The 26,378-nt window shown below is 39.7% G+C and overlaps 1 protein-coding gene across 7 annotated transcripts in view; it reads left to right on the forward strand.

Annotated features, from left to right (window-relative positions):
* Nucleotides 1-26,378, forward strand: part of LOC131030474 (mediator of RNA polymerase II transcription subunit 18) — an 81,341-nt gene that overhangs the window by 47,544 nt on the left and 7,419 nt on the right. For 6 of the 7 annotated variants that reach the window (XM_057961309.2, XM_057961313.2, XM_057961312.2 and 3 more), the window contains 2 exons: nt 13,576-13,675; nt 13,857-13,911. In XM_057961309.2, the coding sequence (XP_057817292.1) occupies nt 13,576-13,675; nt 13,857-13,911 (155 nt within the window). Of the gene's footprint in view, nt 1-13,575; nt 13,676-13,856; nt 13,919-26,378 lie in introns of all 7 variants that reach the window. The other variant, XM_057961315.2, reaches the window with a different exon arrangement.

A 26,378-nucleotide genomic window follows, 5' to 3' on the forward strand; every position in this document is an offset into this window, starting at 1 on the left:
AAAGGAGGAATTTGGTGAAAATAAAAAATCCTCCTCCAGGTAAAAAATGCACATAGGAGTGGAAATTATTAGTCGAGGAATTTGGCGAAAAGGAAAAATCCTCCTCCTGCCCAAAAGTCCACCCAGGAGTGGAAATTCTTTGCGAAGGAGGAATTCAGGGAAAAGGCAAAATCCTCCTCCAACCCAAAAGTCCACCCAGGAGTGGAAATTCTCAGCGAAGGAGGAATTTGGTGAAAAGGAAAAATCCTCCTCTAGTCCAATGGTCGACTTATGAGTGGAAATTCTCAGCGAAGGAGGAATTTGGTGAAAATTAAATATCCTCCTCTAGGCCAAAAATGCACCCAAGAGTGGAAAATACACTCCAAGGAGGAATTTTCTGCAAGGACAAAAATCCTCCTCTACAACTCCAAAGGTGTCCAAGTCTTGGAAATGGCAAAAATTTGATTAAAGGAAAATTCCTTCTTCCCCCTCCAAGTGCACCCAAGCATTCATGAAGTCATGGAAATGAAAACTTGGCCTTGTGTTGGAAATTCATTCCTTTAGGATAGAATTCTTGGAAACAACGAAAAATTGGCTAAGTGTTGGAAATTTCTTCCTCTGGACTCCTAAGCAAGACAAAATTCTTGGAAAGTGAAAAAATGATTAAGTATCAGAGAATTCCTCCTTCAAGTCTAGAACGTGCCCAAGCATTCCTCGTGTCATGAAAATTGAAAATTTGGCCAAATGTTTGAAAATTCCTCCTTAAGGACAAAGCACGCACGAGCATTCACAAAACAAGAAATGGCAGAATTTCACAAGGAAAGGAATTTTTCCTTCTGTAGGGTTGATATTTGCTCCGAAATTCCTCAAAAAACGAAAAAGGTCATGAAATTTTTTCCAAGGCAAAGATATCCTCCAATTCCTTCCAAATGCGCCCCAAGCATTTTAAGGGCATAGACAAGATGAAATTTCACAAAGGAAAAATTCCTTCTTTCCCTTCCAAATGCACCTAAGTATCCAGAGAGGCAAGAAATGATGAAATTTTACTAAGTTTGGGAGGAATCTGTGTTATTTCGTGTGCACTCAAGCAAGAAGAATCCTCCACCATGGAGAATTGGCGCCCAAACATTGAGAATCCTTCCACATATTTCAAATACACCCATAGAAGAAAAGTGACTGGAGACATAGAATTGAAGTTCCTAAGGAGATATTTTGATAAAACATGGCATTCTTGACAAGTTAGAAAATGATAAAACATCAAGGATTCATTTGTCCAATCCAAAGGCAACATCAGGACATCAAGAGGCATGGACGTCCAAGATGAGCAGATCCAATTTATGACATACAAGTTCAAGCAGAAATTTAGTGCCAAGAAGTTCATGGAAGAAGAATTGCAATTCCAAATGTCAAGGAGGACATTCAAACTCCAAATATCCGGGCTTCAAGGCAATCTAGTTCTAGACCCCAAGGATCCAAGGTTTAATTGCAAGTGAGAAGAAGAATTTACAACATCTTGAATTTCCTCCAGAAATCCAAGATAAAAAATCAAAAGGAAAAGACTCAAGGAATGACAGTCATCGACAAGAAAAGAAGACAACCAAGAAGTTCTCCCAAATGCTAAGAGGCGGATCGGGATTGAGAATTCTACATGTTGCCGTTCCCAGAGTAGATGAGACTATCCCACGCATAGGAGCATTGATGGAGATTCCTTGAGACACATTGATGGATGGAGGGGTGATCAAGGAAAAGGAAGCATATGACTTCTCCATATGGTACTGCATAGTGATATTAGGAAAGGAAGCCTTCGAGAAATCAAATGAAGGATCAGACCGGCTAAGGAGGATACTCAAAGAAATTCAGATGGAAATTCTCTCCTCAAGGCATTGTTTGCGCAAGAAATGGGAGATAAGGAAATGATCACAGATAATTTGTAAAGCAAGGTCAAGGAACATGTTTTCAAGGACATGAGTTCTTTCTCGGGAAGTTGCCTGGACGACATTTCCACATTCATCAGTTTCATGAACAAGATTCAGTAACTCAAGTCAGCTTGGGAGAAGATTCTCAGTCAGTGTGAAAAGGATACAAGAATCATGGAGTACAAACACGAGACTACTCCAAGTGTCTCTATAGATGAACTTGAGATAGTAATGTCTAGGTTCATTGAATTTGCCAACAAAGAGAGAGATAAGGGGCACTTACTTCTAGATAATGAGTTGTTTGATGCTTAGTTGACATCTAGTTATTGGTTCTTTACTCTAATTCTTTTTGCATAAAAGGTGGTCATTTACTTTGGAACCCTAATTAGGGTTCCATCTTGTAATTGTTGACGTGGCTAAAGTTGGATAACCAACTCTCTCCGGCCAACGCATAATAGAATGTTCTTGCTGAGTATCCTATCCTCTCTTGTGTAAGGAATCCCTAATGCTGTTTTAGTTGATCAAAGGGGACAACCTCAAGGTTCCAAATGTCAGTTCATGACAACAGGATAGCTCAACGGTTTGATGTGTTTTGCTGGAAACACAAGGGGACTTACGTTTACAACAAGCTGGTTTGCATCCAACGACGCTGCAATTCTCAGACTGGGAAATAATATCAAAAGGGAAGGGTTTAGGAATCCTAAGGACAATGATGATAACCGTTGATGCAGCAGGTAGACAAATTTTGATAAACGAGTTCTTGTTTTGCCAGAGACACCCTCACAACTCGACAAGAACGGTGTAAGCTCCAAAGGATAAATGTATTTTCAGACTATGGGGATTCATCTAGGCACCCAATTCTGGCGCAACCTAAAACAAACACCTACAGTTGAACTAAGCACAGTTTTGGGTTCAGACTAATCGTGCATGGCGACCTACAATCAGTAGATTGCCAATGGTATGAACTTGAAATGCATCAAAAGCCCTCACACTTTGCTATTAAAACCATTGAACTCCAACTAACCAACTAAAGGGAAACCATGCAAACATAAGAAAACAAAGTCAACAAACACCATATTTCAATGTTCATATATTTGCTTCAGCTGCCATTACAACAATTTCTTCAGCAGTTCTATGCTACTCCTAATTTGAAAAAATTGCATCGAACTCCTAAAACACTAACTAGCAAATTCTAACTACTGAAATCTAACTTGTTCTAACCTTCTAATCTTTTACAATGAGAGGCATCTTGCCTTTTATAGATTTTACAAATTGATCCAAAGGCCAGGATTGACTGCATCCAACAATCCCGATCTGCCTTCTAGAACTTGGTAGCTTTAACCCATGTGCATTTAATCCTCAGTTATCCTCCCAACCACTTTTTCAACTACGTACAACTGTTTGGCATCAATTCAGGTCAATTTGGTAGTTGGAAATAATTGACTTGTGTTCCCTCACTTTAAATTCATTAGACGGGGCCCACAGGTAGTCATGTACATTAAACAGTTCAGTTTTGCAACCGATTTTCTGGAATTAATTCTAGCTATGCATTTCTGAGAATTCATAGACTTGAACATTCTGAGTGTTCTTTTTGTCTTCGGTCTTGCCGGTTCAGTGGTGGTGCGCTTCCCTGTGCTTCATTTTATGCTCTGTAGTGCGTTCTTCATTGGCAGCGTCTGGGATTGTCGTTTTGATCTTGCGCTTTGCATTTTCGCTTCTAGGTGTCGATTGGGATCCTATCTTCTCAACGTCGTTGATCTGCAAACAGTCAATTTCAAACTCGATTAATCATTTTGAAAATTTAAATAAATTAATTTAACAAATACGGAATTTCTGGGGCAACGTTTGACTTTGTTTTGGCGAAGAGGAAAGATGTTTGCTTTTAAAACAATATAAATCCCGCTTGTGCGAAATTAGGGTTTTAAGTTTAAAATGCGAGACAAATACGACAATATTCATTTTAAACGTCCCTCTTATGTTAAGTTAAAAAATTCGGCCATTTGACTAAAAAAGTGCGACTTTATGTAAGACGCCTTTGAACTTTATGAAATTCGGCTATATTAAACGCTCTGCGCAATTTTCATTCCCTTGCTTTCTTTTTAATTTCCTCACGAAATGGGAGAAATTTAGCCATTTTAGCGAAAATGTGCGATTTTCATTGTTTTAAGACGTTTCCCCTTTTCTTTTTATTTAAATGCTTAGCCGACTCAAGGTAATGGACGAAACTTGGCCTTTGGAGGCTTGCTAATAGAAGGGATTTCATCATTTTTCATTTGAAATGAATGTCGGAGCTCTCGTTTTTTTTTTTTTGATTTCGGCCTTCATCACCGATAATTGGGAATGTCATTGGGGGTTTTGTCGGTTTAAACATGTGTGAATTTCGGCTTGGAAGGCGAATTTGACAGAGGTACCTTTTGAGGTGTATTTTGTACATGACCAAACACAGAATAAAATACCTAAAGGTACCTTATCCTCTCTTGAATAAAGCTCCCGAATGCTGAAGATATCGCAGAAGGATCAATCGGAGAAGCTTCAAGGTTCCTGTTATGTAGGATCTCTACTCGTGGATAAGCTCTTTGTGGTATGATGTGATTTTGCTAGAATCACAAGGGGACTTACACTTGACGACCTAAACGTCTGATTTGTTGGAATCACAAGATTTCACTGGCCTAGATTTTGGAAAAAAAAAGAAAAAGGATGAGGGCGAGGAAAGGATCTAATTCTGACACTAAGAATGTAGGAGCAATGAATAACCTTTGGTGAAATTCTAACTAAGTCTTGTTTCGACCCAGGACCATCTCCACAAGGTTAGTGCGATCTTTGGAGGAAAGCTTTATGATGTTCAGATCATCGCTATAAGCATAGACACCATCAGGTTGATGCATATCAGTGAAGAAGCGACAATTGAAGTTAAGCTTAAGCTGAATGATTCCAGTTGACTACACAAGGCAAGTCTGCAATCAACAAACTGCTAGTAGTATGGATATACAAATTTCACCATCAATCAAACACATTTCTTCCACTCATCTAATAACATGAAATCAAATTTGAGAAGTATAGAGACCATGCAAATTGTTGAATCGACCCATAGATTTCACCATTTCTTCAATGAAGTTTTACAAGCCTTTTACAACAACATATTGGCAACAATCTTTGCCTTCTCTTTCTATTCTACTCTAACTGCTATTCTATTTGCTATTAATCATTAGCTATTCTAACCTCTATGAACTAACTATTAACCTTCTAGCTATTAATGACTAACTATTAGCCTTTACAAATGAGGAGCCAGAGCTTATATAGTGCCCACAATACATTTCAATGGCTTAGATCAATTTGAGATCAATGGCCAAGATTTTACAATGAAACCCTAATTAGGGTTTTTTACAACAAACTCAATTCTAGCCAATGAAATAATTGCATTATTTGGACACATGTCTTCTCTAGAATATTCGACCAATGGAGAACCAGGGTAGGTACATCGAAGTTTGTGTCATCTCCCATGAGTCAGGTACATTGAATCTGGACACGCTGAGGTGGACCAACCCGACTAGAGGAGTGATGACTGCGATCCCACCTTGTCTGACACTTGGTTGATGTTTAGAAGCTAACTTTAATTAACTCTTCTGAAACTATTGGCTTCTTCAATGGACCCTTACTTTAACCTCGTTTGTCTTTGATGTTCAGGATGGATGGTGTACCTTTCCTTCAAATGCTGGACTGGAAGAGGTCGTCCTTGATGATGCTGGGCTGGAGGAGGTCGCCTTTTAACTGCAAGACAAACAAAAAGATGATTAAGGACACATGATAAATTCATTTCAACATAGCATTTTCAACTTAAATCATCAACGAAAAGATATCAATATGAAACTTGCCCAAGATTTTCTCCAGGAACAAACCCTATAAGAATTTCACCCTGGACCCTTTGGAAGGGTCAGAAGCGAAATTCCAACTTTAGCTCAAAATTCACATTTTTGAAGGTCAAACATCTTTCCAAGGCATTCCAAATAGCTTTTCTCACCCTTGTCCAGGTTTGACTTTGCTCAAATTTTGGAGAAAAGGATGGTTTTAGTGTTTTTCGCTCTGGACCCTTTGGAAGGGTTAGGAGTGAATTTCTTGTTTGTAGCTCATTTTTTTCATCATTTCAACTTCAATCCACCTCACAAGGCAAGGAAACACTTTTCTTCTCTCATCCAACCCAAGTTTATCTTGATTTTGCAAGGCAAAATAGGTGATTGAAGGATTTTCGCCCTAGACCCTTTGGAAGGGTCAGGAGCGAATTTCCTCGTCTGGTCTAAAATCATCACTTCTGGAGACAGCCATCAACTTAAGGGCAATCACAAGGGCATCTTTTACCTTGGTCTAGGCATAGCTTAGCATAAATTTGAAAGGAATAGGTAGATTTTGGGATTTTTGCTCTGGACCCTTTCGAAGGGTTAGGAGCGAAAATCTTGTTTTAGGGTTATTTCTTCATCCTTTCAACTTCAAATCACCTCCAAGACTTAGAACACCTTGCCTCACTCCTCTCTAGGTCACAAAAACCAAAATCTTGACTTGATTTGCAAGGAAAAAGGGTGATCTTAAGAATTTTGCTCTGGACCCTTTGGAAGGGTGAGGAGCGAGATTCTTGTTTGGCTTCAAAATTTGCATTCTTGGCGACCAAAATTCACTCTAAGGCAATCCAAATGACTTCTCTCACCCTTGTCCAGGTTTGACTTTGCTAAAATTTTGGAAGAAAAGATGGTTTTTAGGATTTTCGCTCTGGACCCTTTGGAAGGGTTAGGAGCGAAAATCATTTTTAGGCTCAATTCCTTCATCTTTCATGGTTTCTAGCAACTTAAAGTCACTCTCAGGGGCAACTTCTCCTTGAATTTACCTTAGCCCACACTTGATCTAGCAAAAAAAATTGAAAGCAAAGAGAGGTTTGGAGAAAATTCGCTCTGGACCCTTTGGAAGGGTCAGGATCGAAAATCTCATTCTTGACCCAAAATCATCATTCTTTCAACTTGAAACTTCTTTGCAAGGTAGAATTTCATCCTTCATTGCCCTAGGAACAAGGTTTCATGTCCAAGAAAGGTTAAAAAGTAGGCTTATAAGGAATTTCGCTCTGGACCCTTTGGAAGGGGCAGGAGCGAAATTTCCTTTCTTGGCTAAAATCCTTCATTTTCACAACTTCCAAACACTCTCAAAGGCAAGATCATGTCCATTTCCCCTTTCAACATGCTTTGGACATCACAATTTGGTCAAAAAGGGAAGGAAATGAGGTGTAGGAGGATTTTCGCTCTGGACCCTTTGGAAGGGTCAGGAGCGAAAATCATGATTTGGGCTTTGATTCTTCCTTTTTCCAACTCAAAATCACCTCAAGAGGTAACTAAACATCATCCTTCACCCAAGGGATAAGGTCTTAAGCCAAAACAAGGTCAAAAGAATAGGCTTGCAAGGAATTTCGCTCTGGACCCTTTGGAAGGGTCAGGAGTGAAATTCACCTTCTTGGCTAGAATCCTTCATTTTTTCAAAGCTTTCAAACATTTCCAACGTCCAAACATGTCTACTTTTCCCTTCAAAATGCCTTGCAAATCAAAATTTGGTCAAATAAGGCCAGAAATGAGTCTTAGGTTGATTTTCGCTCTGGACCCTTTGGAAGGGTCAGGAGTGAAAATCTTGATTTAGGCTTTAATTGCTCATTTTTCAAACTTCAATCTTCTCCTGGAGGCAAATATAGATTGTTTTCCACTTGAGGAACCAGGTTTTAAGCCCATTCAAGGTAGCAAATGAGGATTATAGTGAATTTCGCTTTGGACCCTTTGGAAGGGTCAGGAGTGAAATTCCTAATCTTGGCCAAAATCCTTCACATTTCTACATTCCATCACCTCAAAAGGCAGAGACATGTTAATTTCCTTCCCAAATTCGCACATGGAACAAGGTTGGTATCCAAAACAAGGGAGCAAATGAGGCTTATGAAGAATTTCGCTCTGGACCCTTTGGAAGGGTTAGGAGCGAAATTCGCTTTGGACAAGATCCTCACTTTTCAAAACACTTCTCAAGGCAAGAACACATCAAGACTCACACACAAAGCCTAATAAACCAACACCCATCCAAAACAAGGAAGGAAAATGAGAGTTATAAGGATTTTCGCTCTGGACCCTTTGGAAGGGTCAGGAGCGAAATTCCTCTCCCAGGCTAGAATCCATCATCCCAAGGTCTAAAATCTCCTCTCCAAGGCAAAGTTGCATCAAACTTTCTCAATTATGCCTCAAAAGTCTACAAACTTGGTCATGCTAAGGAGAAAAATAGAGGAAATAAGAATTTCGCTCTGGACCCTTTGGAAGGGTCAGGAGCAAAATTCACCTTAGGCCATGATCTTGACTTCATTTTTTTGCATTTCTTCATTCAAACAAGTGCTTTTGCCTTCATTCAAGCTTGGGAATGCGTTAGTTCTAGGTTTTGGTCAAAGTAGAATGTCTTATGTAGAATTTCGCTCTGGACCCTTTGGAAGGGTCAGGAATGAAATTTGACATTTTGGACTCTCCGTCAGGATCATTTTATGGAATATAACGTTTAAGTATAACAAAAAAGAAAAGTTATATTCCATATATACTTTCAGGATGTTTGAGAGTGGTTTCGGACCTCCAGGAGTTATATTGCAAAATCTAGTTTTTGGAGGATTCTTCAGTTTTCCAGACTTAGTCAAATTTCAGGATCAGGACATTCCAGACTTAGCCAAATTTGAGGATCAGGACATTCCAGACTTAGCCAAATTTCAGGGCATTTGAAGATCAGGATGACATTTCAGACTTCATCACTCACCAACTCGACCTAGCTCGGACCTTCAGGAATGATATCGACTCACAAAGCAAGACACAATTAGCAATGAGACCAAAACCAGGCCCTAAGGAAGACTCTCAAAGAAACCCTAATTCTGGGGCCATGTGGACTCACCCTGGCTCAAGCAAAGCCTGTAATCCAACGATCCCCTCGACAACACTCATCTTGCAAAGGCTAACAGACAAAACCCTAAAAGACCTAGAAAACAAACCCTAGAAAGGAAAAAGTAGGGGTCCCCATTTGCAATGGGGCGATGTGTGAATACGTCACAACAGTACCTTGATTCAAAATGCCACACTCATTTGGTGTCGAGTTTGTGTGAATTTCGGGATTTAAAAATGGATTGCGTGAACTTTTGCTATTACGAATTCGGTCTCTTGTCCTGAAATGCGTGACTTAGGGTGTAGAAGGTGACTTCAGGTTCCTACTTGCCTTTTCTACTTAAAACTCAAATTTGGGTTTTGCAATAAGAATGTGTGATTTTTCTGAAGGTGTTTTTTGACTTGCGATTTTCATTGTTTGCCCTCTCTGCTTACCAAACTCGGACCTTTGGGAAAGAATGCGAGTTTGGGGTTTATTTTGGGATTTTTGGGTTAAATGAGCAAGTTTCCAAGGCAAATGCTCGATCCCCTTTCTCTTTGTGGTGTCGACTTGGGGTTTTGCAGATTCGGTATCGGTTATGGCTTCGAATTGCAAGTTCTTTCATTCTCTCTTTTCCTTCTACCAGGCAGATTTTCAAAAACAACATGGGGTCCCCTGTGAAGCAGGGTGTGTGTGCAAAACGCACAACAATAATCTTAGCCCTTGATTGCAAATCAATCTTGGCCGTTCATTTGTGGAAGGATCTCTATAAAAGGCCCATGCCTTCTCATTTGTAAGGAATTAGATAGCTCATTAGAAATAGAGAGCTCTTGTTCCGTAAAGTAGAAGTAGAGTAGGAGAAGGAGAAGACATTGTTGTAAGACTTGGAGAACTAAAATTTGATTTCATTGAAGATAAGGTGGATTCATGTTTATTTCATCTTGTTGCATGGCGTTCCTTCGTTTTCTCAAATTGCTAGAAGTGCATTGATGTCAATGGAGATTGTGGCAATGTTTGATGAATTTCAATGGTTCATACTTTTTGCACTTAGATGATTTCTATTTGCAGTGTAAAGTTAGCTTGAACATTTTTTATATGGATGCTTAACTTCTATCATGGAATGTACATTGTTCGTTATGATGGTGCTCATTGTGATATGAAAACTCTTTGCATAGTCCTTGGAAGATTGCACTAGTTTTCGTGGAGTTGTTGCTGAGCATGGCAAAGCAGGACTTGGTTACTAGGAATTCGTCCATTGGAGCATAATCCATTACCCTCATTGTCCCTAGAAGTAGATTAGAACTTCTTAACCTTTTCCCTTTTGTCCTTTTTTCAGTTCCAGTTAAGTCCGTTCAAGGAAGAAGCATCACATTCCTGCAATATCCGATGATGAAGTTCCAGCCATAGCATCAAGAGAATTGAAGAACAACAAAAGCATAAGTTCCCCTTGGATTACCAGCGTACATTAGCCAAATGAGCTATATCTATCATAAAGTCGCAAGTTCGCGTAGGAACCTTGGAATCACTTTTATGAACTTTTGCAATCTTAGCATAAAAGGCGATTTTGCTCAAGATAGGATAAAGTGTCTTTGGCATTTTTATTCTGTGTTGGTGTGGTCACAAAACACCCATCAACACATGGTAATTTATTTCCAGTGTTCCACGGGCGTTGGGGACGGGGGGACAGGGGGACGGGGGGGACGCGTTTCCGGGACGGGGGGACCAAGGGCCTAAATTTGGGGACGGCGGGGGGGACGGCGGGGGGACGGCGGCGGGGGGGGTGGCGGGGTGGTGGTGCTTATATACTTGTACATATACATATAGTACTTGAAAAACTAGTTTTGAAAAGATGTATGACAGTATTACAGTGTAAGAATTACATTTGAAATGAGACTATAGGAAATTTGAAATACTAAATCTAAATACCAAGATTTCTAAGTTGTGTTGTTATATGGAGCCTAATCAAACTCGGAGGTTAGATTTTCCCTACTTCTATCGGCGCGGTTTCCCCCTATATTTTTCAACGGGGGTTTGGGGGCAGCACCCCCAAGTTGGGGTCAAGGGGCAGCGCCCCTTGCGCGTTCCCTGTCGCGATACAGGGCGGGGTCGAGGGGCAGCGCCCCGCGAGGCCAAAAATACTTTTATTATTTTCTAAAGGCGTCGGGTGTTATTTTTCTATTGGCCCACGTCCAATTAGAGTTACTCCTTAACCCTCCAAAAACTTAAAAACTCACTTTTTTTAAAAATTTTAATTTTAAACATTGCATATAAGTGGGGGCGACAGGAGACGTCTGGGCGTCTCCCCGTCCTTGGAGAGACGTCTGCACGTCTCTTGAAGGACGGGGAGACGCCCAAACGTCTCCCAAGGAGACGTGGAGGCGTCTCCATGTCTCTTTGGGAGACGCCCAAACGTCTCCCAAGGAGACGTCTCCACGTCTCCACGTCTCCCTGGGAGACGCGGGGACGTGGGGACGTCTCCGCGTCCCGGTGGCGTTTGGGTGGCGGTGGCGGGACGGCGGGGGACGTCGCGTCCCCGTCCCCCCGTCCCCGAGACGTTTCTGACGGGGGGACGCGCCCAAAAAGGGGGGGGACGCGTCCCCGTGGTTCACTGTTTATTTCTTTCTGAAAGAAGGAAAACACACAACTTTTGTTGCCTTAAACATTGCAAAACCAACTATAAGTGCCTTTCATGTTCTTGCCGATTTCTTCAATAAATTTGAATGTCATCAATGAATACCTAGCAAAACTTGTCAAGAATATCTATAAACACACTATTCATCAGATTCATGAATGTTGTAGTGTATTAGTCAACCCAAACAACAGTATTGTGAATTTGTAATGCCCGTACCTTGACCTAAAGGCTGTTTTCTGAATATCCTCATCTTTGATGCAAAGTGTGCGAGACACATTGGTTCTAATTAGCCTCTTCTCAATTAGTTTATTTAGCTGCACCTTTAATTATTGCAGATCAATTAACTTAATTTTATAAGGATCCTTAGATACAGGTGCAACACTTGGTACCTCTTTGATAGAGAAGTCAAACTCTCTTTTAGGAGAGATGTCAGGCAGCTCCTCAGGAAATACATCCTTGAATTCATGTAGAAAGGGATGGTCAAAGTTGGTTGCATTGTCTTTGACTCTTAAATCTATAGCTTTCACAAAAAACAATTGGCAGCCTTTTAAAACAACCTTCTTCATTTGTCTCTGAGCTTCCCTTGCCTAGGAATGCCTTGCAGAGTGGTCCAGTCCTTTGTCATCCAAACAAATGATTTTGTTCACCTTTCATTCCTGCAGATCTATTACATTCATTTTATAAGGAGCCTTAGATATAGGGGTAGCCCTTGGTACCAATTCGATGGATAAACTTTATCTTAGGAGTCGTCCCAGGCAGCTCCTCAGGAAACATACACTTGAATTCATGTAGCAAGGGATGATCAAAGTTTGTTGACTTATCTTTGGCTAATATATCTTCAGCTTTCACAAAGAACAATTGGCTGCCTTTCTAAACAACCTTCTTTTTTTGTTTGGCTATGATCACTTTGATCTCTCCTTCCCTCAGAATGCCCTGCAGAGTGGTCCACAGTCCTTAGTCATCCAAGCCAATTATTCTCTTGTTCAGGCAGTCCACAGGCTTGGTGTTGCTGTAGCCAGTCCATCCCAATGATAATATCATATGATTTCAAGGGTACAACCAACAGGTTTACCTTGGTGGAAATGAAATCTTTTTAATTTGTTCAAACCCTTAAGAAATTGGACATTTTCTGCCCATGCCCAACTCTACTCTTGCCCTTTATCTTAGTTTCCATGGTGTGATTCGATATTGCCTTGAAACACTTGGAGATAAAAAAACAGTTAGTTGCCTTAGAGTCAGTTAGTTCTTACCTTCTAGTTCAACTGGTGAGGACTTTGAATCAGCTTGCTGGTAATCTATTGCAGGATATATTTTCTGGTTGGGTCCTTGATCTTTCCTTGGCTCTGAGTACTTCAAGAAAAGTGACCTTTGCCACGGTTCAACAGCCTCCACTAGGTCCTTTAGATAGCGTAGGAAGGCTGTTAGCCTCCATTGCAGATGTTTTATCAGCAGATTTATACTTCTGATATAGTTGTTTTCTGCTGGAATTTCCCTTACTGTTCTGATTTTTCTGTGCATTTTGAGCTGTTTTAGAAAGTTTCAAACAAGCCCATAGATGATACATAGAATCATGACAATTCATATTTAATCAGCAACAAGTCAATAATACAGAATCATCATGATTAATACAACTAATAAGACAATCAAATGCTAAAAACATGCCGCAACATAAGCATTGATAAGAGAATCAGGACACGGCAGGAACACACATGGGCATGCCTTAGAAATCATGTACTTGGAAATGGTGTTGGTTCCACTGGCTCTAACTGATAGGGTGAATGCCTTAAACAAGTATTCTGAAATGCGTCTAGGTGCATGAAGCATACAAAAAAATGTTTTTTCAATACCGAGGAAATTAAGTATGTACATGGAAATAGTACTTGTTTCACCAGCTAGAGTGGATAAATTGAATGTCTTAAATACATATGCTCCTGAGATTAAATTGGCTTCTGATTTATAGTCTGAATCTGATTTTCATATCAACTTTTTATGTAGTTATGTGCTTTTCACCAAACATATTTATGTGCAGTTTTGCTTTTCTTGAATTATTTCTTCTAAAATCTTTAAAGATGTTATCTGCTGTTGATCTTGAATTATTTTATTCAGAATTTTGAAGATCTTATATGTATTTTGAAAATTTTACAGCATGTGGAAGCTCTGGAAGTCCTTTTGCAGGGACTGTGCGGGGTTCAGAAGGAAAAATTGAAGGTACATGAACTTCTGCTCAAAAGCGGGTCAAATCTTGGTAAGTATATTTTATCATATGTCATGGTTGATTATTGAAATATAATCTTTCAAGCTATATGCCTGAAGAGTCGAGATGTAGAGTGCATCATTCTTTTGCATAGGGACATTTGTTTTGGTTCCAATGGTATTGTCTAGATGTGTTTCATCTTGAAGACTGCATGCTTGATGTCATTTTGCAGGAACATCTTCAGAGGTTCGTCTTTTGTGCTCCTTGGAACAGCCAGAGCCTGTATGGTAATGTGTCAGTATCTTCTGCCAATTTGAGCTTTTGACTTGATGGGTTCTTTGCATTTAAGTTTATAAGCATATTTCTTGTCATAAAAAACTTCAAGATTCAATTGGTGGGCTAGGATTTAATTTTTGAAAATTTAAATTAAAGGACAGCTTTTAATCATTTAATCCTAAATGGAAAGTATGGGCAGTTATATATAACAAGGGACACAATGCGTCAAGTTCCTGCCAATCGTGTGGTTAGTGTAGAGTAGAAAACAAATAGGATTTGGTCAGTTTAAGATAGAGGGGGCAAGAGTGAGGGAGGAAGAATATATATATATATATATAGAGAGAGAGAGAGAGAGAGAGAGAGAGAGAGAGAGAGAGAGAGAGAGAGAGAGAGAGAGAGAGGAATTTTGATTGTAAAATATTGCATGATCATCATATTTAGGCCCTATTTCTTTTTTATATTGATTTAAAGTATTTTACATCTCAGTTCAGTGTGGGCACTGGTACGAAAGAACCGAGGCAAGAAAACCTCTAGTCTAGCCCAAGGAAGATTAACTTCCTAGAAAAAGTACAGAATCTTATGATGGTATTTCTACCTTACATTGCTTGGCCATATTGCCATTGAAATATAAATGTGAAAATTATACAAATGCTGTGGATTTTATGAAAGTTCTGGACGCATTATATTTTCTCTCAGATATAGATCCTAGGATGAGGCTTGAAAGATACTATCATTCCCTCCTGGTATCCTTGCCCTGCAAAACAGACCAGCCAACCCAAAGTCTGCAAACGTCTTGAATTACTATGTCAACATATGTTAGTCGGAAATCAAGCAACACATTGAAATGGACTGCCATATTATAGCGGATGTCATGATGATAATCAGAAAATGCTCTAGTCAGGTCACATAATTCCTAAGATTTATCCCAGGACTAGGAGAATTATATAATTTTAGCTATGATTCATAGACCAAGTTTCATTCGGTCACAGAAAGATTTGTATTGATCCTCGTGGTAGAAAGTAATCATTCGTCTAGCAGCACTACATATCGTCCATCGATGCTCATCAATTTTATGGCCGCACCCTTTTTCGATGGAATCATGAGCTTCGGTGGCTTAACTTTATCTTACCTCGAAATGTCATGTTTCATCAATGTCTCCTTATTTTCTATGAAACTACCGTCATTGTTAAGGAGCTTTGAGGCTTCATCGATCTCTACACTTTCATCGAAAGGCTCTATGTCACGTGTTTATGTTGATGTAATCCTCCATCGGCTCATCGAAACCCCGTTTTCGGCGGGAATCCTTTCATCACCGTGTTTTGCAACCGTTTTATCGGTCAGGTCATTGATGAAATTTTTTATGTCGACAAAAGAAAAAATATCCTCCTTCTACTTTTTGATTTTCGATGGAACTGTGCTCGTCGGCCAATAACTTTTGCAGCTCTACGACACCTTCCTTTTCTCGAAAAGTCTTATCTTTGGTCAACATCTTTTGTGCCTCTTCGATACGCTCTCTTCCTCGAAATAGCTTCGTCGATAAAATATCCATTGGTTCCTATGATATCACTCTTACGGCCAGACTCCTTCCCTTGGCGAGCTGTACACATGTCTTATCGATACCGTGGTTCATCATCGGTGGGACCACTCTGTAATTATTTTGGCATTATAAACAGAAACATAGGCTATTGATCCAAGTTTCATTCGGTCACAAAAGATTTGTATTGATCCTTGCAGCAGAAAGTAATCATTCGTCTAGCAGCACTACATTTTGTCCATCGATGCTCATCAATTTTATGGCTGCACCCTTTTTCGATGGAATCATGAACTTCAGTGGCTTAACTTTATCTTCCCTCGAAATGTCATGTTTCATCGATGTCTCCTTAGTTTCGATGAGACTACCGTCATCATTAAGGAGCTTTGAGGCTTCATCGATCTCTATTTTTCATCGAAAGGCTCTACCTCACGTGTTTATGTCGATGTAATCCTCCATCGGCTCATCGAAACCCCGTTTTCGGCGGGAATCCTTTCATCGCCGTGTTTTGCAACCGTTTTATCGGTCAGGTCAATTATGAAATTTTTTTATGTCGACGAAAGAAAAATATCCTCCTTTGACTTTTCGATTTTCGATGGAACTGTGCTCGTCGGCCCATAACTTTTGCACCTCTACGACACCTTCCTTTTCTCGAAAAGTCTTATCGATGAGAAAGCTATCTTTGGTTAACATCTTTTGTGCCTCTTCGATACGCGCTCTTCCTCAAAATAGCTTCGTCGATAAAATATCCATTGGTTCCTTCGATATCACTCTTTCGGCAAGACTCCTTCCCTCGGCGAGCTGTTCACATGTCTCATCGATGCTGTGGTTTCATCGAAACTCTTTATTTCATTGGTGGGACCACTCCTGATGTCCTCGATGCATTTTATGTCGATGAAACTAATGTTTTTGGTGAATCCTTTTGGAAGTTCATTGCGGCCAAGATTTGTTCGATAAGTCACTTTATCAATAGGATAATGGTAAGCTTCTTCGATAGAGTCATTTCGGCCAGACTGGGCGTTTCGGTGACGAATTAGTATGTATATCCGATGGCCTTGGTTTGAGCAATAATTTTTAGGATTCTGATGTCGATGTTATGATATCTAACTTTTAATGAGAAGAAGCTATAAAACTATAATATGGCATTTTATATAAAACATTGGATGAGGGCCTAAGATAGAGCTTTAGGGAAGATGAATGCCATCAACTCCCAAGTTAGCTAACTCATCACAGCCCTTTTGTTGCCTTCCCTATAGATGTGGTTGATCGTAAATCTCTCGAAACCTTTGCTTAAATCAATGGCCCATGTCAATGGTGAGTTGAGTCTCCAATTGGGCATACTGCCTTTTCTTAGAGCGTTGATAATAATTGCTGAGTCCCCTTCAATTTCCAATTTCTTCACTCCCATCTTTCTGCAAATATTAAGGCCTTCCAACAGGGCAACCAATTCAGCCCAATTATCAGTCTTATTACCTATTGGGTAAGCCCTGAGGGCAATTTCCTTCCCTTCCCAGTTATGGATAGAGCATCCTATCCCTGCCAACCTTGGGTTGCCTCTGGAGGCCCCATCAAAGTTTAGCTTGAGCCATCCCTCCCCTGGAGGTTGCCACTTACGTTCAGCTCTTATCCTTAAATTTACTTCAGGACCATCCCCAATATAGGGTGGGATAGATAGTCCTTTCCATTTCCCCTTCATCTTCTCATCCCAATAAGTTACTGTGGCATTCTTCTTCAGACCGAAGTTGATCATACTGTTGATTTTTTCGATCATAGCAGCCTCAATTTTATTGATTACCTGTTTCACTTCTAATTTTTCATCTTTGAAAAGATGTCTATTCCTTTCCTTCCACAATTCCCAAATTATGGTAGATGGAAGAGATATCCATAAGCCTTCAAATAGACAACCTCTTCTTAGGATGGGCTAGGCTTTGAGCATTCCTAAAATAGTTTGAGGAAAGGCAGAGGACTAGCCTAGTTTCTGGGTAAACCACACCCAACATTTGTTTGCATAGTTGCAATTAAGGAGGAGGTGATTTGTGTCCTCTTCATCCTTTTCACATAGAGGGCATCTATTGGGTCCCTCATACCCCATCCTTATAAATTTTTCAGCAGTCAAGAGCTTATTCTGGAGAGCAAGCCATGTGAAGACTCTAGCCTTGGGTAGGCAGCATCTGTCCCAACAGAGTTTTAGAGGCAGCTTCGTCTTGGGTCTAAGTTGAGCTTTAGTGATGTGATAATACCCATCCTTGGAGTTGTATTCTCCATTCTTGGAGCCATCCCACACAAGCCTATCCTTGCCTAGACTAAAGGAAATGATTCCATCTTTTAGGATTGCCATGAGTTTATCTTTATCCCTTACAGGGATATCCTCATTTTCTCTGACTATCCATTTCCACTCCACTCCATCCTCTGAGGGAGAAATGTAGTTTCCAATCAATTTCCCTCTGTTTGATTCTAGGAGTGTTCTTGTAGGCCCAAAATCATGGATTTTCTCAATCGCCTTATGCCCTCCCCAAGAGTCTGACCAAAACAAGGCAACTTCCCCTCACCCTAGGTTCCATGTGAGTTTATCTGAGATAATATTTCTGCATTCCAGCATAAAGTTCCATATGCGAGAGCCTCTGGGCGGATTGTTTTCTCTAAATATTTGGATAGGGTTGTCGGGTTGTCTTCTTTAAGGTATATATGGTACAAGATTCTCGCCCATTTTAAATGGGGATGTCTGAACATTCTCCATACTAATTTTGCCCCTAGGGCCCTGCTTTGGTCACTGATATTTTTAATGCCAACTCCTCCTTTTGGTCTACAAATCTTATCCCAAGATAGGAGTGATATTTTCTTATCATCATTGGCACCTTGCCAAAAGAAAGTTCTAAGGTGTTTATTTAGCTCATTCCGTTTTTTAACCGATAAATTGTGACAAGATAGTTGGTAAATGGGCATTGCTGCCAGAACTGATTTGACCAAGGTTGCCTTGCCTGCAGAGGACAGCCATTTCCCTTTCCAAGTGTTAATTCTCTTCTTGATTTTTTCCACCACGTGATCCCAAGACTTAGATGTCCTGCTTCCCTTATCTAAAGGGATGCCTAAATATTTGCAAGGGAGGAGACCAGGTCTGATCTCCAAGACCCTGCATATCTCTTTCTCGGATGCGGTTTCTATGTTGAACATGAACACTTTTGACTTCTCCAAATTGACCTCTTGACCCGAGGCTTCCATGTAGGATTTGAGGATACCTTTGAAGGCCCTTGCTTCCCCAATGTCGCCCCGTCCAAAAAGCATTGTATCATCTATGGATTGCTGGTGGGTAATGGGAGTTAGACAATTGTTAATGGGTATACCTATGATTCCACCCTCTTCCCTAGCCTTTGAGATAGACCTACCAAGAGCCTCTGCCATAATGATGAAGAGGGAAGGAGACATGGGGTCTCCCTGCCTAAGTCCCCTAGAGCTACTAAAAAAACCTTCAGGTGTGCCATTGACCAGGACAAAAAATTTGGGGGTGGATATGGATTCAAAGATAAGGTTGATCCAAGTTTTGGCAAAGCCAAATGCTTCCAAACATTTGCATAAAAATCTCCAATCCACTTTGTCATATGCTTTACTAATATCCAGTGTTCCACGGGCGTTGGGGACGGGGGGGACGCGTTTCCGGGGAGGGGGGACCAAGGGCCTAAGTTTGGGGACGGCGGGGGGACGACGGCGGGGGGGTGGTAGGGTGGTGGTGCTGATATAGTTATACATATACACATAGTACTTGAAAAACTAGTTTGGAAAAGATGTATGACAATATTACAGTGTAAGAATTACATTTCAAATGAGACTATAGGAATTTTGAAATACTAAATCTAAATACCAAGATTTCTAAGTTGTGTTGTTATATGAAGCCTAATCAGACTCGGAGGCTAGATTTTCCCTACTTCTATCGGCGCGGTTTCCCCCTATATTTTTCAACGGGGGTTTGGGGGTAGCGCCCCCAAGTTGGGGTCAAGGGGCAGCGCCCCTTGCGCGTTCCCTGTCGCGATACAGGGCTGGGTTGAGGGGCAGCGCCCTGCGAGGCCAAAAATACTTTTATTATTTTCTAAAGGCATCGGGTGTTATTTTTCTATCGGCCCACATCCAATTAGAGTTACCCCTTAACCCTCAAAAACTTAAAAAGTCACTTTTTTTAAAATTTTAATTTTAAACATTGCATATACGAGGGGCGACAGGAGACGTCTGGGCGTCTCCCCGTCCTTGGAGAGACGTCTGCACGTCTCTCGAAGGACGCGGAGACGCCCAAACGTCTCCCAAGGAGACGTCTCCATGTCTCCGTGTCTCTCTAGGAGACGCGGGGACGTCTCCGCGTCCTGGCGGCGCTTGGGTGGCAGTGGCGGGACGGCGGGGGACATCACGTCCCCGTCCCCCCCGTCCCCGAGACGTTTCTGACAGGGGGACGCACCCAAAAAGGGGGGGGACGCGTCCCCGTGGAACACTGCTAATATCTAAGTTGACTAGCATGCTTGGTGCTCCATTATGCTGGACCGAATGTATAGCTTCTTGAGCTATGACTACCTCGTCATAGATTGATCTATCGGGCACAAAGCCTGTTTGTTCTTCGCTAATGATGATAGGGAGAAGTTTTTGGAGTCTAGTTGCTAGAGTTTTGGTAAGTAGTTTATAAAGGGTATTACACAAGGCTATGGGCCTATATTCATTGAAGCTATCAGGTTTCTCTTTTTTCGGAATCAGCACTAAGAAGGTATTGTTGATCTCCTTTAGGATCTTACCTGAGTTTCTAACACCCTCTAAGGCCTCCGTGATCTCTCGACCCATAAAACCCTAGAATTTTTGGAAGAGACTAGTTGGGAAGCCATCTGGGTTCATTTTCATGAGGGCAGATTTAACGTCCTCCTTTGTAAATTTCGTAAGCAGACATTTGTTGTGTTCTGCATCAATGAGTTTTGGAATATTTTTAATTATATTATGTTGGCCTTTAAGATTGGAACCAGCTGTATTGTTAAGGATTCCTTCAAAAAACCTTACCGCTTCCTTTGCCACCTCTGACGGGTCTTCCAGATTTACTCCTTGGTAGTTCTTAATGTTAGAGATTCGGTTTACCCATCTTTTCTGCTTGGTACTGTTATGAAAGAACTTTGTGTTGCGATCTCCATCTTTCAACCATGTTTCTCTGGATTTTTGTCTCTAGAAGATTTCTTCTTTTGCCAAAATCTCTTCATACTCTGTTAGTAATATTTTTTCCTTCAAGAAGAGAGGTTCATCCATCCCTCGATCCAAAAATTCCCTGTTAACATCCTTGAGGTCCATTTCTACTAAAAGTTTCTTATCAAAGATGTTACCAAAATGCTCTCGATTCCACTCCAAGAGCCTCCTTTTGATTAACTTTAGTTTGTTTGCAACAATATACATCTTTGAGCCTGAAAATACTGATTCCCTCTACCATTGTTCAATCAGGATGATGATGTTATCATCCTTATACCACATGTTCTCAAATTTGAACGGGCATTTTCTTGGACCTTGTTCTACCAGAAGGTTAAGTTGGAGTGGATAATGGTCTGAACCGGATAAAGGAAGGATCTCTGCTTCCATAGTGTAATTAAAATTCATAAGCCCCCCATGAATAAAAAATCTGTCTAGCTTTTCAGCAATATTGCCAAAGCCCTTCCTTCTGTTGTTCCAATGTAAAGGTGTTCTCTGCTGTTTGGATTTCCAACAAAGAATTCCTATTGATCCAATCAATGAAGTCGAGTGCCGTTGTAGGTAACTTATTACTACCACCTCTTTTGTCTGATGCCTTAGTAATGGCATTGAAATCTCCTCCAATAATACACATCTCATTCAGATTGTTTCTTAAGAAAGTCTCAAGTTCCATCCAGACTTGAACTTTATCCCTGTTCTGAATAGGGCGATATACATTGATCAGGTTAAATCTTAACTTATTATTATAGCAGTTTACCTTTCAGCCTATCCAATTCTGTTTTATCTCTGATGGTGTAAAAGAAGAATATCTAGGATCCCAGATGATTGCTAAGCTTCCTGAAGCCCCAAGTGCTGGGGAATACTTCACTTTTCTAAAACCTAATTTCTTCTCAAAGAGGTCTATATCGGTTGGGTTCGTTTTAGTTTCTTGGATTAGAATAATGTCTGGTTTTGATTCTGATATAGAACGTTTTATGACACGCTGCTTGTTAGCATTCCATGATAAGAGTTTCATGGCTCTGTGGGGAGGAACTTCCCCTCCCCTACATTAAATAGTGATGAAATTTTGGATTGGCCCACAACTTCCCCATCCTTGGCTCTTAATTCAGGAAGGGATCTCCTACCCCTCCTTTTGATGGACTTGGCACAGCCAGGAGAGTCTTTGCTCTCCTCTATATTATGAATGCCTAGAATGTCTGGGTTCTCATTTTCCAAATTATCTAGGTCAATGAACAATTCTCTAGTTTCCATATTAACTCTGGCACTATCCGCTAAATTTTTCACATATAGCTCCCTCTGCCTTTCCAATTCTTCGGAGTTACAAACCTCATCAACAAACTGTTCCATAAGGCCATTAACTACTTCTTCCCCAATAAAGTTGGAAATAATGTTGACTTCCCTTTCTACTTGTTCTCTCTCTACCACTTCTGCCACCACTGAATCAATATTCTGGGGTGGTCTATTTTCCTCTGCCCACCCACTTTCCTCCATATCCTTATCTTGTGTTGTTGGCTGTTCTTGCTCAGATCCTTTATACTTAACAGGGGGACACATTTCCTTCACCAATGGTTGCTCTGAAAGGGATAATTTTACTTCTGTTGAATGCCCCAGGGGGCTCACTATTTCCTTCCTCAATTCTATGCTTATTCCAAAGTTAATATTGAGGTTTTCCCCTTAGAGTGCATATACACGACAGTTCCTTTTGCACTGGTAGCTCACTAATCTCCCCATCTTCTAAATCTTGTTCCTTGTTCCGAGGTTCAATTGTTTTTGTCATAACTACTTCCAAAGATGGGAGGAAGGGGGATTTTGTCTTCCTATTCAAGGAGTCCTTAGATAAGGACTTATAGCATCGATCCAATGCCGTATCCGTTGCAGAGGCTTGATGCTTAGTTTCTATCTTTAAAGACTCATCGCCTTCCAGAGTGAAACCCCCAGTTCCTTCCATGAATTTAATTTTGACACCCTCTTTATTATGTTTTATCCGAGGGTATGACATCACAGGTGAGGTTTTCCTGGGAATATCATCTACGATGGGGCCATTATAAAAGGAAGGTTCGAAGTTTAAAATGTGGTTATTGATTTTTAAAACTATGTTTTTTAAAGTTTTGATATTGATATCCATATTCACCATGAGAACATTGTTTGAAAATTTAAATGGGGTTTTTTTGACACTTTCGAATTTCCCTAACTTATTGCCTATCATTCTTAAGATTTCTAAATTACGAAGTTCTACTGGTAAGTTATCAATTGATATTGCTCTATTTACCATAAAAGGTTTTAAACATGATGGATCAAAAAGGGGTTGCCATTCCCAGCATTCTAAGCAAAAACCCTTATATGCTGGAATATCCCCATTCAGAAGCCTATTTCTCAAATCTAGATTGCTACATTCTATTGAAAGGAAATTTTCAGGGAGGATGTTGATACTTACTAGGCCCTGAAAGGATGCCTTTAACCATTCAATGATTTGTTTGGCTGGAGTACCTGTACCTTCCCATTGAGCAAAGATGACGAATTCTTTACAGTGCCTCTGATGCTTTGTTAGCTTTTGATTGTCAATTTCTATCACTAGCCTTTCCTCTGTGGCTGATGGACGCATTGATTGGTCACCTTTAATTTGTTTATCCGCCGATGGTTTCTGATGGTGGTGCAGTGAATGTCTAGCTAGGGTTTCCTTGCCCCACAAATTCTTCTCTGTAATTTTTCGCCGGATAGTGTTTCCCCGGTTTATGGTTTTGTCTTTATGGGTAGGTTTTAAAAAACCCTTCTCCATATAACTCAGTGGACGATGGTAATGGCATGCTGGTTGACGATTCGCCCCACTTGCTGGGCATTTGGGTTGCTTGCGTCCAACCTTCTGCCAATTCTGGTCGTCAGTGTTTAGGGGAGGAGGGGGGGCCCTTCCCATATCTATCAGCGAATATTTGGCCTTCGCAAAAAAGGTCTGTTGATCTTGCGTGTTTGCTGCTTCTGAGATAATACTATTGCCATCTTCCTGGTGGCTGCTAGCAAGAACAGAAAATTGATTTGCATAGCCCAAATAGTTGCCATAAGGAGGCCTCGGAGCAGGTTAGTTGTCGCATAGGAATTGCGAAAATTATTCGCATGCAGAGCCATTTTTTGAGATAATAATAGATGTTATATTTTGATACTTGTTAAAGATAGTTTTTGGATAAATTTGTGTGTGAGATAAAACAGAGGAAAAATATGAAAAAGATTGCAAACAAAAATTCTTATAAGAAATTATTTAGGTGCTCATAAAAATGTAGCATTCCATCCCTCAAAATATAAGGTTGTTTTAAAAAAAATATTAAATATTTGAATTGCTATAACCATTGTTGCAGTCTATATTATTGTATTTATGAAATTTTATATTAACATTTTCTCAATAATTTAGACCTAATTAACATTTTATTTAAAAAATGAATAAATACATGCAAACATTCATTAGATCTACAATAAATTAGTGCTACTAACTGATTTTATTTTTTATATTTGAATAACTTTTAAAATTTTAAACAACTCTCTCTATAATTTCTCTTACCTTAACAAACGAATTAAAAAAATAAATAAATACAGCTTTATTAATAACTCCTCATCATTTTCTCTCTCTGGGTAGCACTGTACTTTACTGTGTGGTGCCTGAAAATAGGCTTAACTTACCTAGACCATGGTCTTAGATGTTAAATAGTAAAATACTGAAAGCAATACAAATAAAAGTAATATGATGAGACGCCACCCAAGGAATATGATTGTGTTTTTTTTAAAAATCCGCACATGCTAAAATTTAAAAAGGAATAGACATGAATGTGTCTTTAGTGAGATGCTAAAATATAAGCTTATCAATACGTGTTGTACATTTGACAAAGTTGTGCTATGGTTTTTTCAGTACATGCACTCCAGTTAATAATGCAACATTGAATGCACAAAAATTGTATTTTTTTTTTGGAAAATTGAATTTTATACTTACTATTATTAGAATATTTAATTATATTTTAGTCACCTATATTTAACTCCTTGTTTAATGGTCATTTAGCTTTTTAGTTAATTAGCTTTTAAGCTTTATTTAGCATTTAACTTTTTCTTTTTAGTTAATTAGCTTTTAAGCTTTATTTAGTGTTTAGCTTTTTAGTAGTTCACTTCAAACGACTTGTTCTTAATTTAGAATGTCGTCTTGCAATCTCTTTATATACGCTTGTATATTGTTGAATAGATTATCCGATTATTGAATCATTCATTCAATTTATTTTTCATGGTATCAGAGCGGGTCAATGGGATTCTTTAGAGTTTGGTGAATTTTTTAATAAAAATTCATGCCCTTCTTTCTGGAATATTTTCCAGATTTCTTTTATTGTTTTTTTTAATAAAAAAAACGAATTTTCTTTTTAGAAGGCTTTTTGAGGGTTTCTGGTTTGTGGGTGAATTTCTATGTTGGGCAGCAGTCCATGTTTTTTTTAGAGTTCTAGAGATTTTCGTTCCTGCAACCTGGAGTTTTTTTTTCCAGATTGAAAATTTTCCTAGGGTTTCTGCAATTTTCGACTAGGGTTTTGACCCTTAAGTTCAAGTCGAAATTTTATTTTGCTTGCAGATTCTTAGTGGGTTTTTTGAGACCTCAACTGGGTCGTCAGATTTTTCTGGGTGCATAGTTTTCTGTGCTTCAATTTTTGAGCCGTCATATCTGCATTTTGTTTTCAGATTCTTGGTGGGTTTTTTGAGAGTTTTTCTAGGTTGGTCTCAGATTTTTCTGGGTGCCTTGTTTTCCGCACCTCAATTTGTGTGCTAGTGAATTTGCTTTGGAATTTAAAAACAGTCTGCAATTTCTGCTAATTCTATGGATGTCGGGAATTTTGGTGTTTTCTGGGCACTGTTTATGCTGTTTTAAGTTTGCAGATTTTTTTTAATTTCTAGGTTTCTTCCATACCTCGAAATTCATGCCTTGGAATTTGTGCCAGAATTCTCCTCCAGGGTTTCATATTTTTTGTGCAGCTGTATCTATTCTGATTTTTGAATCAGATTATTCTGTCTCATGCTTTCACTAGGTTGACCTTGTTCAACTTCCATTTTCGTGATGACATCTTTGACCAACATCATGTTGGAACACAGTCAAAAGTTCAACAACTGCCACAACACCTGGAAACAGTGCATGTTCACGATATCTGAATATCGTTGCCTTGATCAGATTGATTTAGGCCAGACCTCGTCCTACAGGTCCCAGGGTTTTCACATTTTTTTCCTCAAAAATTGTTCGCAGGGTTTAGATTTTTTTCCTTAAAAATTATCAACTGTCATCTGCAAAGCTTGCGTGGGTTTTCTGATTTTTCGCCATAAAAAATCATGGGAGCGTTTTGCTTGATTCTTTTCTAAAAAATCAGGGTTTTACCATGTGATGTCTGGTATTTTACCATGTGATGTTGTCTGGTGTTTTCCCGCATGATGTTTGATGTTTTACCGTGTGATGTTTGGTGTCTTACCACGTGGTGTTTTGGGTCTTGCCATGCGAAGTTTCAGGGTTTTGTTCGATTTTTTCCACAAAAATCGTTTCAAGGGTTTTTACCATTTTTTTCCACAAAAATGATGATTTGTATCTTCAGTTTTGGAGGGTTTGCCGATTTTTCCTCAAAATCATGGTTTCAGGTTTCAGTTTGGTTACCCAACATCAGGTTGGATGGATTTTGGTATTCTTGGTCATTAACACTTTTCAGATCCAAGGAGGGTGTCCACTGTAGCAGAGTGTTCTTTTCATTT

This window comes from Cryptomeria japonica, chromosome 8 (assembly GCF_030272615.1).
Source record: "Cryptomeria japonica chromosome 8, Sugi_1.0, whole genome shotgun sequence".
Classification (NCBI taxonomy): domain Eukaryota; kingdom Viridiplantae; phylum Streptophyta; class Pinopsida; order Cupressales; family Cupressaceae; genus Cryptomeria; species Cryptomeria japonica.